At 40.0% G+C, this 11,483-nt stretch overlaps 1 protein-coding gene across 1 annotated transcript; it reads left to right on the plus strand.

Moving 5' to 3' along the window:
* Positions 1 to 1,939: 1,939 nt before the first annotated feature.
* On the plus strand, positions 1,940 to 10,736 carry LOC109761254 (synaptonemal complex protein ZEP1). The gene is made up of 20 exons (XM_020320060.4): positions 1,940 to 2,158; positions 2,255 to 2,450; positions 2,572 to 2,621; positions 3,717 to 3,924; positions 3,998 to 4,123; positions 4,481 to 4,579; positions 4,680 to 5,356; positions 5,444 to 5,692; positions 5,789 to 5,917; positions 5,991 to 6,059; positions 6,154 to 6,264; positions 7,121 to 7,228; positions 7,305 to 7,415; positions 7,487 to 7,573; positions 7,906 to 7,977; positions 8,061 to 8,153; positions 8,287 to 8,370; positions 8,450 to 8,512; positions 9,466 to 9,567; positions 10,437 to 10,736. Exons 2-19 carry the CDS (start codon positions 2,294 to 2,296, stop codon positions 9,562 to 9,564), a joined length of 2,592 nt encoding a protein of 863 aa, XP_020175649.1. The 5' UTR covers positions 1,940 to 2,158; positions 2,255 to 2,293; the 3' UTR covers positions 9,565 to 9,567; positions 10,437 to 10,736.
* The last annotated feature ends 747 nt before the right edge of the window (positions 10,737 to 11,483 follow it).

Genomic DNA, 11,483 nt, shown 5'->3' on the forward strand with positions numbered 1-11,483 from the left:
TAACTTCAGTGAATTATTGAAGCGCCAACAGTATAAGAACGCGCGGCTGCGCTATTAATTGCATCTGCACTGTATCACTTAATTTTATGAATTATTTACATTAAATTCATGAATTTGAATAGGTTCATCATTTTTGAAGAAAAGTTCACAAAATTGAAAAAAAAAGTTCATTGCTTTTGGAAAAAGTTCATTAAATTTGAAAATAAGTTCATCGAATTTGATAAAAGTCCATCAAATTTGGAAAAAAGTTCACCGATTTGAAAATAGTTCATCGACTTTGAAAAAAGGTTCATTTGTTTGAAAAAAGTTCATCGAGTTTGAAAAAAGTTCATCAAATTTGTTAAAAAGTTCACCGATTTGAAAATAGTTCATCAATTTGAAAAAAGGTTCATCGACTTTGAAAAAAGGTTCATCGATTTTGAAAGAAAAAATCACTGATTTGAAATAAAGTTCATGAATTAAAAAAAATCACGCACTGAGCAGAAAAGAAGAAAGGAAAAAAAACAAGGAAAAAACCGAACAAAATCGTTCCTAAGAAAAAAGATAAAAAGAAACAATATGGAAACAAAAGGGTGAAAAGCTCTGACGGAACACGAATAGGTAAGATGGTCTAGTGGTTATGGCAGCGCGCAGAGGTCACCAGTTCGAATCTTGCCCGGCGTGTTTTTTTTATTCAGCAAAAAAGAAGAAGAATGGGCCGGCCCAGTGTGGCGGGAGGGTGTTCGCCCGATTGCATAAATAACTAAAACGGGCGCTTAAGGAGGAGCAACTAGTTAACGAGCGCTCCTTCGGGAGCCTCGCAACTCTCAGCCATTCGCCACGTGTCACGCTCTGGACACTCTCTTCGGATTTTTTTTATTTTGCGCACGCGTTTTTGGCTTTTTAAACGGTTTTTTCGGGTTTTTTCGACGTTTTGGTTTTCCACCGGTCTTTCTTAGCTTTTCGATAAAAAAAATTCGAAAAAATTCTTTTTTGCGCGAAAAAACGTGTTTTTTCCCCTTCCGCGAAAGTCACGGTTTTTCTTCCGCAAGAGACACGGTTGTGCTTTATCGAGAGTCACGCCCGTGCCTTTCGAAAACGAAAAAAACGCATTTTCTGTTTTTTTTTCTTTCGCGAGAGTCACGGTTTTGCTTCCGCGAGAGATACGGTTGTGCTTTCGCGAGAGTCACGGCCGTGCCTCTCGGAAAGGGAAAAACAAAACGCGTTTTCTGTTTTTTTTTTCTTTCGTGTGAGTCACGGTTTTGCTTTCGCGAGAGGCACGGTTGTGCTTACGCGAAAATCACGGCCGTGCCTCTCGAAAAGGGAAAAAAATACGCGTTTTCTGTTCTTTCGCGAGAGTCACGGTTTTGCTTTCGCGAGAAGCACGATTGTGCTTTCGCGAGAGTCACGGCCGTGCCTCTTGGAAACGAAAAAAAAGTGTTTTCTGTTTTTTTCCTTTCACGAGAGTCACGGTTTTGCTTCCACGAGAGGCACGGTTGTGATTTCGCGAGAGGCACGGGCGTGCCTCTTTCGGAAAGGGAAAAACCGTGCTCTGGTTCGGTTTTTTCGCCCGATTTTTTCGTTCGGTTTTTTCGTAAAAAAAAGTTCGTCAAAACCTATCAACATGGGATCTAGTTTTGAAAATCCCGACATAAGGAATCCAATGGTGAAAACTGTTCGAGATTTGGACGCACGATTTAAGAGATAAAATGTTTTGAATAAACGGATCTACGAAAAAAGGAAAAACTCATAGGTTGCGACAAGTGGCGCGCTGCATGTGCGCCACTTGTCGCGACATGGGAAAGTGGAGTGTTCTAGGCGCCGTTTAGGAATTGCCCTTTTAGTCCGAAAGAAGCCCACAAGAAGTAAACGAACCAACAGGCCCAAAACCGAGCCGCCCGGCCAAGCGCGCGAACTCTGTAGCGCGGAGTCAAAACCCATCCCCTCCACCGTCCTCTCCGCCATTTCGTCCAGTACCTTCCTTCCTCCCCTCTCACTCCTCCGCGGCCCGTGCGCCCCGGTGCTGCCGCCGTCGCCGTGACGTAGCATAGCATCGCCGCCGCCGCCGCCTCACCCTAACCCCTCCGCCTCTCACGCGCGTCGCCCCCGCCGTCGCCGTTCCCGTCCTACACCTCACCGCGCCCCCGCTGTCTCAACCCCGCCCGCGGTGGTTCCCGAGGTACGAGCATTTCGACATCCTGCGACTAGTTAAATTCCACCGACCTCCAGAAATTTTGGGGTGAACCATCTAGATCCTCTCCTGCTCTGGCCGCAGTTCTCCCGCCCCCGGCGAAACCTAGGGTTCGGCGACAGGATGCAGAAGCTGGGGCTCTCGGGGCTTAGGGGCCTCGATGGGTTCCGATCTCTCGCTGGTGCCACCTCTACGGCTGGGAAGGCCACGAACCCCAAGCCCTCGTCGGATGCTGGAGGTAGCACATACGGGAGCTTCGCCAACCTTAAGATCACAGCAGGTACCGATTTGCGCTCTCTCTCTCTCTCTCTCTCTCTCTCTCTCTGCTTTGATTGAGGAGGCTGTTTATTTCGTGCGTTGCACTGATTTCCCGATTCCTCTTAATTTCTGTCTATTTGCAGAGAAATTAGTCAAGGAGCAGGCTTCAGTGAAGTCCGATCTAGAAATGGCGGTATATTTCTGAACATTTTGCAGTTTTTGGTCATCTGTCGGGCACTTGACTGAGCGAATTCCTACCATTCAATTGTATGAACTGCGAATTGTTTCTGAAATTTAGCCAAACATCCTGTCACCGTGCCACTAATTAGGTTTCTGCATAGAATTGTTATCTGTTTGGGTGGTGCCGATAGAAGACCAGCTGTCTTCTGGTTCATCAATGCCAAAATTGCATAGTTGTATGCTATGTCCCAGTTGTATTACTCTGCTCGCATAACACACGGGTAGTTTTCTGTTTCTCATTTTGTCTTGGATCCTGTGATGTTTTATATTACTCTCTGTGCAAAACAGATGAACTTTAGTATCCTTGTTAATCCATCGTTTAATCATGTATGCAACATTGACATGGCAGTGAAATGTTAGACCAAAAAGGCGGCAGCACAGCATACAAATGTGAAACTTTATCATTCTGGGGCTGCATGTGTTATATGTAGTCTGAATCTCATGATTTTATGCGTCCTTCTGTGGTGTTTAGACTCTTTATTTCCCCATATGTTACATATATGTAACTGCGCCAAACCTATGCATGTTATGTGAAGCACGCTCGGTGTTTGTTTCTCTGGTAGTATTTGATTTTATTCTTTAAAGTGTTGAACTATTTTTGTGAAGGAGCTCTGTAGATTGCTCACTTGGAAAGTATAGGGTATGTTTCCGTCTTTAGGTTCTGCTAAACGTATGGCAGATTAGGTGAAATTCCAATTTCTCATTTCTCATTTATCTTATTTCAATGGGCTTATTTCTGATGGCTAGTCCTGAACTTATTTAAACACGGGCTTGTCCTTTAGAATCACTACCGTGTCACAATACATGACTTATATGCTTGTTGCATCTAGTTCTATTAAATTCAGAATGTCATATGTATGAGATTTTGATTACCACTTTACCAGTCACCCTTCATGGTTTAGATGTTCCAGTGCTCTGTTGTCATGGCATGTTGGCTCAAGTACAAAACAAAATTATATCATATTGCAGTATTTTTGCACAGCAACATATTATATTAGTTTCTCACAGAATATCCTATTACTGATGCACACACGTTATGTAACTTTAGCATACCAAGCTGAGAAGAGCAACAGAACAGATAAATATGTTAGAAGCAAAACTTCAACAAGCTGTCAATGAAAACATGAAGCTTAAGGTGAAGCAGACTGAGGATTCGAAGCTCTGGCAGGGGCTAGATTCAAAAGTTTCCTCAACAAAGATGCTGTGCGATCAGTTAACTGAAACTCTGCAGCAGTTAGCAAGCCAGGCAGAAAGAGGTAATGTTTTTTGTGGCATTTTTTCATGCACACCTGTTGTTTAGATCTAACTGGCAAAACAATGCAATGGCAGCTGAGGAAGATAAGAAGTTTTTTGAGGGGATGCTTGGGAAGAACTCTAAAGCTTTAGATGAATTGAACTGCTTGTTGCATGATTCCTCGGCAAAGCTGGAATGTGCAGAACAAAGCATCATGTCAGGTTGGTTTGTCTCTTCTCACTTCACAGTTAGTGCTAATCTTTTAGAATGTTGACAACTAGTTAACTCACCACTATACGCTGCATATCGGCTAGGGTATCCCTATCTGCTATACTGCTGTTTATGCATCTAAACTCTGATGTCATTTTCAATTATGTGCTTATTTATATGATATGCTTATAGATAGAATAATTAGCAGTCTGCTAAATAGATATACATTTTTTTTTCGAATTAAGGAGCAAAGCTCCCAGTTGATAACACATCAGGTCTGTTTTTTGCTGACCCCTCAATAGCGAAAGGTTCAGCAGGAATATTTACATAATAGTGTGATAACATTGTCAACTGTCCTATTTACTTAGGTAAACAGGAGATTTTGCGGATCAAACAAGAGAAAGAAGAAATGGATCAGAGTTACAAGGAACAGCTTTACGCAAATGATACTACCATAAAGGAAAAAGGTAAGTGTTAGCTTTTCTGTACCAATTTACTGAGGAGATAAATCATATTAGCGAGCGGTAGTGATTACAAGCATTAAGCTGTCTTTGCTCTTCAATGCAGATTCTCTCATCAAACAGTTGGAGGGTTCAGTTGAAGAAAATAAATCCCGCTTATTGTGTGCTGACTCCCGCTTGCAGTGCATGGAGCAAGAGTTAAAGCTAAAACAAGACGTTTGCATTTACCTGAAAGAAAACCTTGCATGTGCTGAAAAAGAAAAAAATGACTTGGAGCTTAGGAACCAGAGATACAGTCTGGAAGTCGAAAGACTGTACAAGGACAATAAGGATGCTAATGAATTGCTTAGCAGTTTTGTGGCTAAAGTAGCTGAGCTAGATAAAGAGCATGCATCAATGTCAAGTCATGTCGCCAGATTGCTTTCTTCATTTGATAAGTACTATGGAATGGTCCAAGAGGAGAAACTGCTGATAACAAGATCTGCTAAGGACAAATTGGAACATCTTCAAAACCAGTTTGTAGATTTGACATCAGAAAACAGTGGTCTCAAAAGTGAAATTGGGGAACTGAAGTCCAGAATCACAGAGTTACAAAAAACTCAAGAAGCTGTTATGGTTCAGCATGTAGAAGAATGCCAAGTGGCTGAAGATAAAATCAGAAGACTGGAGTCTGAAGCAGAAATATCTGCCTCCAATGTGAATTGCTTAGAAAAGTTATCTTCGGAACTACAAGGGAGAGTTCAAAAGTTACTGGAGGATTCTAGCCTTGCTGAAAATCAGAAGGTTTGCAACTAGCTGGTTACAAATAAACAGAAAACTGCTACTATTTAACTTGTATTCTTCCTGACTCATGAAATTGGAATTTTGCAGGAAGAGCTGTTACAGAAGACTTTGAAGCTAGAATCAGATAATCAGGAGCTTCTAGGCAGAGTGCAGTCAGTTTTGGATGAGAAATCTAACGATACAGAATCTCTGCACAGCGAGATTGCTAAGCGTGACCAGCAGGTTGACACACAAGAAAAACAGATCAGTGAGCTCCGCAGTGTTCTTGATGAGAAGGAACAGTTGTATATTTCTTCTGTAGAAAGAGAGAAGAGTTTGGAGGAACAAAAGTTACAGGTTTGTGTTTATTATATCTTGCAATCTCATGATGTAATGATTAGAATGTAGAACTTCACTGTAGACAACATATAACCTTTTCAACCTCTTGCCCAGATCCAAGCATCACTCGCTGCCACAGAATGTCAACTTACCGAGGCCAAAAAACAGTACGATCTCATGCTTCAGGGTAAACAGATAGAGCTATCAAAACATTTGAAAGAGTTGTCACTCAGAAATGATCAGGTATCACATTTCTATTTATTGTGTAGCACTTATCTTCTGAATCACAAATGACAGTCTACAAATGATTTTCCAGGCAATCAATGTCATCCGTAAGAAATATGAATTAGAAAAGGTAGAAATCATTAGTGCTGAAAAAGAGAAGGTAAGTCATCCCCTTTCAGAAGTTCTTTATGCTAGATATTTGGTATCTTAATATGGTTGCTACTCTCTGTTTATCCTACTGTTCTAAATTTCAGGCAGAAAAGCTCATAAGGGAAATGGAGCACAAATGCAACGAAAAGATATTAGAGAACAAGCGAGAATCTGAGAGGTGTTTGATGCGTCTTAAGGAGGAACATGCCGCAGTGGTAGGTAGAGCTAGTTCGGTTTCTCAATAAAGGCTACATTTATTTTGAAACAAATAAATATTCACAATCTAGTTATAATGACAATGCATGTACCGATTTTGATGGAATATGCTAGTACTAGAGTAGTAAACAAAGTAAGCTGAACAGTTCAGCTTCAGATAGCATGGATAAATAACCGCATGTCAGACTTCTAAGGAAGTTTGTTCTTGCACGTTGCTCACTGTTGAAGATGCTTTATTACCTAAAAAACTACAGAGTTTTCTTGGTATCTTGTATTCTTGCGCTAATTAGACTTGACATGTAAGAGTTATACGGAAGTACTCACTGACATCTAAATGAGTTCAAAGTATTTCCAAGCTGCTTTAGAGTAACATTTCCATCCACTTTATCTTTTATTTAATTATCTGCAACATACTGGTGAAAAGTTCGAAAACCACACTGTATATTTCACCAATGTACATTACTAATGATCTTTAGACTGGTTTAAAACATCATGAGATCTTAAGCAATCAAAATACCTGATGTTTAAAGTGGAAAGTGTATCAGAAACCACTTTATGTAGTTGTCTAGCAATAGAGCTTTGACGTTACATTTGTTCCACAGCAGTTCAGAGATGCTATTTAGTATATGTACAGATAGAGCTATGCTGAAAATGCTGCTGTTAATCTTGGAACTTCCATAATCATATTGTTACCAGTAGAATCCTTCACTATAGCACCAGTATACACTTGTCCAAAAGAGTGTTTGCATGGTGTCAGCCTGTCAGGACTAGGGAATACTGCATACTATAGTGAAGATGTACAGTAGAGCTATTTTTCTCCTGAAATGACAACGAAGGTTGTTTCCTGATATCCAGGTGGCAAGAATTCAACAGGATAATGAGCTTAAGGAATCAACTCTTCGGGCTTATCACAAAGAAGAATTGCAGCGCATTCGTTCTCAGGGTGAGAGTGAATTGAGGGAGGTCAGTCATCAGTTGAACCAGATGTTTTGATTGCATCAGTTCTTTTTTAACTTACTAAATCTGTACAAAAATGTAGAGGCTGTCGTCGCTCAGACAAGAGCATGAAGCTCAAATAAAAACAGTGAACATACGGCATGAAGAAGATTGTCAGAAACTTCAGGATGAACTGGAGCTTCAGAAGTCAAAGGTGGTGATTCTTGACACTTTTTTCTTCTGAAGGCTGTGAATCGAAACTATACTGAACAGTGTTTGGTGCAGGAGGAGAAGCAAAGAGCATTATTACAGTTACAGTGGAAAGTGATGGGCGAAAGTCAACAAGTTGATCAGGAAGTTAATTCTAAAAAGGTATATGCTCTTGTCAAGCCTGGTAACTACATTTCACTATTTTGCTAAGCAATGTGTGTGTGGTATCTATTTAATTTTTGTTGCCTGGTGGCAAAGCATGCTAAGAATTCAAGAAAAAAAAAATAGCCGCATATGTTCTCACTTGAAAATTTGCTTATTATCATTTGGTTATTTTGGGGCAGGATCACTTAGTTTCTCAGTCCACATCCTGCCCTTTTACTATTATAATGTTAGCCATTTGCTGGTTTTCCTTTCTAGTTCATCTCATAATTAACTTGTATACATTCATTATGAAATAATTAAGTTACAAATTCTCTCTTTCATTGATAAAGAGGAGAGAGCCATATGTCAGAAAAGAAAGTCAGCTTCAGTTGCCAGGTCCAGGTCCTGAGACCAAACGGAAGGTATATATCTTCTCTTCAACGATAAACTTGATTGCCCCGCATTTTAGAAACTTCAAACTTGAATGTTCTATGTTGTGTTTCAGGATGTTAACATATCTGGAGTTATACACTCGCCAATTTCTAACGTACTGAGGAAGGTAGAGAAAGCAAGTCAGGATGTTACTAATCACAGAAAGGTGATTTTTGTTACATATAGATTCTTTCTTTCATCCATTTTGAGCATGAACCAGGTTTCATTTCCAGTTAGTCTGAAAATGCATGTTTACATGCTGTGTATTTTGTTGCCATTTTTGGCATTCCTTTAATTAGGTAACACACCATGAATATGAAGTGGAGACAGCAAATGGAAAAATCACAAAGCGCAGGAAAACTAAGAGCACTGTCATGTTTGGGGTACAAGCTTTTCCTGTTTTTTCTTTGGGTTTGATTGCCTGCCTGTTCATTCATTTTAATACTGTCTTTTACCATCCAGGAACCGAATACTCAGAAGTCATTGCAAAATACTGCTGACAAGGATGTTACAAAAACAAGAAAGGTATGATGATTAGTACAAACTAGATGATACCCCACATGTTGTTGCGAGAATTGCTTGTAATATGTTTCAGTAAGATTTGATTATGTGAACATGGATATTTGCATTAACAATATAAAAAGTGTAATTAAATGTAATTATAAAATACTTACTGAGTATACTGAGAATAATGTAATTAAAACACTTGAGCTTTTTTGCATGCATGTTGCATGTTGAGTTGGGCCTTTTACCATGCATGATGAGGTAGCATAGTTGCATGTTGAGATAAATATGTTAGTGGGGATCAACTCTTAGTTATATAGGATAACTGGTACTTTCAACTTCCCAGTATTGATTTTCAAAGGTTTAAGCAATATTTTTGTACTAACAGACTTTCCTGTTTAATGTTTGCTCAGATGGATGCTGTTACAAACATAATCTTAGTTTTCTTGAAATCCTGATCCTAGCTAAATGATATGTTCTGTTTGATTATTCAAGAATGGTAACTAATTGTGTTTCTCTTAAAAAGTCATGCATCTTATTTCCTATGGCACATTGAACACCACTTCATGTAGAGTTTAGACTGTAAGCCTGGGGTGCAATGCAGCCAGGTTTTGCTACAACTTTTCCTTAGACTGTAGTCAGCTATCATTCAAAATGTGATGAAAATGTTGTTCTAGTGTTTTTACCAGTTAGTCTCCAACGCTCCACAGTCCACTGTTTGTTTCCTTGTTATTCTCTCGTGGCATCACCGGTTTTTTCTCTTGGTGTACCCACTGTATCTAGCAATGTTCTTGGAGTAAGCACAAAAGAAAACAATTTGAAGCATTAGCTCATGCTCTGCTTTTCTACAGTGATTGATCTTGCAATAAAAAAATTGTTCAGAAACTGTATGGACAAGCATTCTGAGCATGATGATTCTCTGCGTGATATAAGTTCTGCATTACTTTTGACATTTATGTATTGGCATTCTGCAGGTTGTTGCAGGATCCCGTCCCCATCCTGCTAATATCGGTGAATTATTTTCTGAGGGCTCCTTGAATCCATATGCTGATGACCCTTATGCATTTGGCTAGAAGGTAAACCATAATAATATCCTGCAATACTATTGCAGTTCGTCGTTTTTGGAGAACAGCGTTATAACAATCTCACACCCAACATTTGCATCTCTAAAAAATTCAAGTTGTCACTTGGATCAATAGTGTAAGTCCGATCAGGCTTAGAATTTTGTAATTTGTTTAATAAGAATACAATCACCATCCTTGTACGACAGATGGATGTGCCAAGTAGTGTTTAAATCTAATAGAGATATCGAACTATAAACTGTAATCATGCTCTGGAAATGGTTATATGATTCGACAAGTTTGCTGAGTCCAGAAATATTGTTTTAACAGCGACCGCTCTTGACTTATTTTCGCCATGGCACCATGATTAGTTTGCAGATTGGGGTTACTAACTTTTCAATGCTGCTTACTGCCAACAACTGATCAGAAAGGCCCGTTAGTGCATTATAGTTTCTTGGTTTGCAAACATTTTCTTGACAACCTGGACTTGACCATCGATGTAGAGGTATATTTCCTGTTTCTAATGATAGGTGATACTCCCTCCGTCCTGAATTACTTGTCGCAGAAATGGATAGAAATGGATGTATCTAGAACTGGGAGTAGTATTTTAGTTCAGTAGTTAACCAATCTGAGTACTCTATAGAGGGTATCCTATGGGCTTTCTTTAGAACACGTGTCCTTTCAAATTTTGATACATTTGTAGATGGTGTAATTGCCTTCCATAGTTACTTGTGTTTTTCAGCACAAGAATGTTCAATTTGCTGACTATTTGATCCATTTTCATTTGTAAGAGCTGGTTGTTCATATGCATCTCAAGTTTGATGTTATATTCTGTCCCAGAAAAATTAACTGCTCCTGAACTGACACTACACCTAATTTTGCAGCTCACGGCTATTGGTGCTGATCTTAAGAAGCATGGAAACGTAATCTGGATTGCATAATTCCCTGCTGCCGCCAGGTCTAATCGATGATTTTGCTGCCTGCCCTGGTCATGATATCCGATCATCCCAGTGTTCATATGACTGTTAACAACGTGCGTTGGTGTGTCTGGAACATTTCTATGATGAGCACTGTGAGTGGTTATCTTGTACGCAGGTGCGCTTGTGTAAATAAACCGACCTCGTCATCTATGGAATAGAGAATTTCAACAGAGGAAATTACTGCCCAACGTCCTGATACCTTTTTGGACTGCTCTTTGTAGAAGGCTGAAAGATACCGTGCTGCTGCTGCCATATTAGGCTTAGTCTTTGGAGTTGCGCTGATCATTATACCCACGAACCCTGTTTGTGTGTATAAATGCAGTAGATGCCTCGATGGGGAAGTATGTTAAATTCAGCATGTTTCCATTTTGTCATGAGCTGTGAGCCCATGGTCGTCTTGCTGCATGGAATCTCAGTCTTCCTGTCGTTCCTCACTATTGTGCATGTGACCATCCATATCGCACTGTCCCGCTTGAGTCTTGGGGCTGTTTTGGTGGAGGTCCAGCCTCCAATGGCGAGGAAGCGATTGGTTCAGGACGGCTAGCTTAGAGTGTGGAGGCATTCGAGCCCCGACCCCATGTGTATGCTTGTCTATTTTTTCAGTGAACGACAGGTGAACTGCCATTTTTTGTCAAGCGAAACTGTCGATGATATAGGAGCAACTCCAATAGCTCGTGTAAAAACCTTCCCATAATAGTTTGGACATGGAATAATAAAAACAAGTTCACTCTCAAATCTGTTTACAACCACCTGTATGAAATGCATCTTGACAGACTTTTCTAACATGTATGGAAAGCCAAGATCCCTTTGAAAATCAAAATCTGGCTGTGGTTAATTTGGCATAATGCTATAGCCACAAAAGGCAACATGATAAGAAGGAACTGGATCCTGTCATGAAAACGAAAGCATCAACCACCTGTTCTTTAGCTGATCTGCAGCTAAATTTCTTTG

Source organism: Aegilops tauschii, chromosome 2 (assembly GCF_002575655.3).
Source record: "Aegilops tauschii subsp. strangulata cultivar AL8/78 chromosome 2, Aet v6.0, whole genome shotgun sequence".
Taxonomy (NCBI): Eukaryota; Viridiplantae; Streptophyta; class Magnoliopsida; order Poales; family Poaceae; genus Aegilops; species Aegilops tauschii.

What these genes read in the sequence shown, in the direction of transcription:
- LOC109761254 (XM_020320060.4), top strand. Translation starts at nt 2,294, where the DNA reads ATGCAGAAGCTGGGGCTCTCGGGGCTTAGGGGCCTCGATGGGTTCCGA. An exon ending in TACTACCATAAAGGAAAAAG is followed by an intron (nt 4,580 to 4,679) that starts GTAAGTGTTAGC and finishes TCTTCAATGCAG; the next exon opens with ATTCTCTCATCAAACAGTTG. An exon ending in AGGAAGTTAATTCTAAAAAG is followed by an intron (nt 7,574 to 7,905) that starts GTATATGCTCTT and finishes TCATTGATAAAG; the next exon opens with AGGAGAGAGCCATATGTCAG.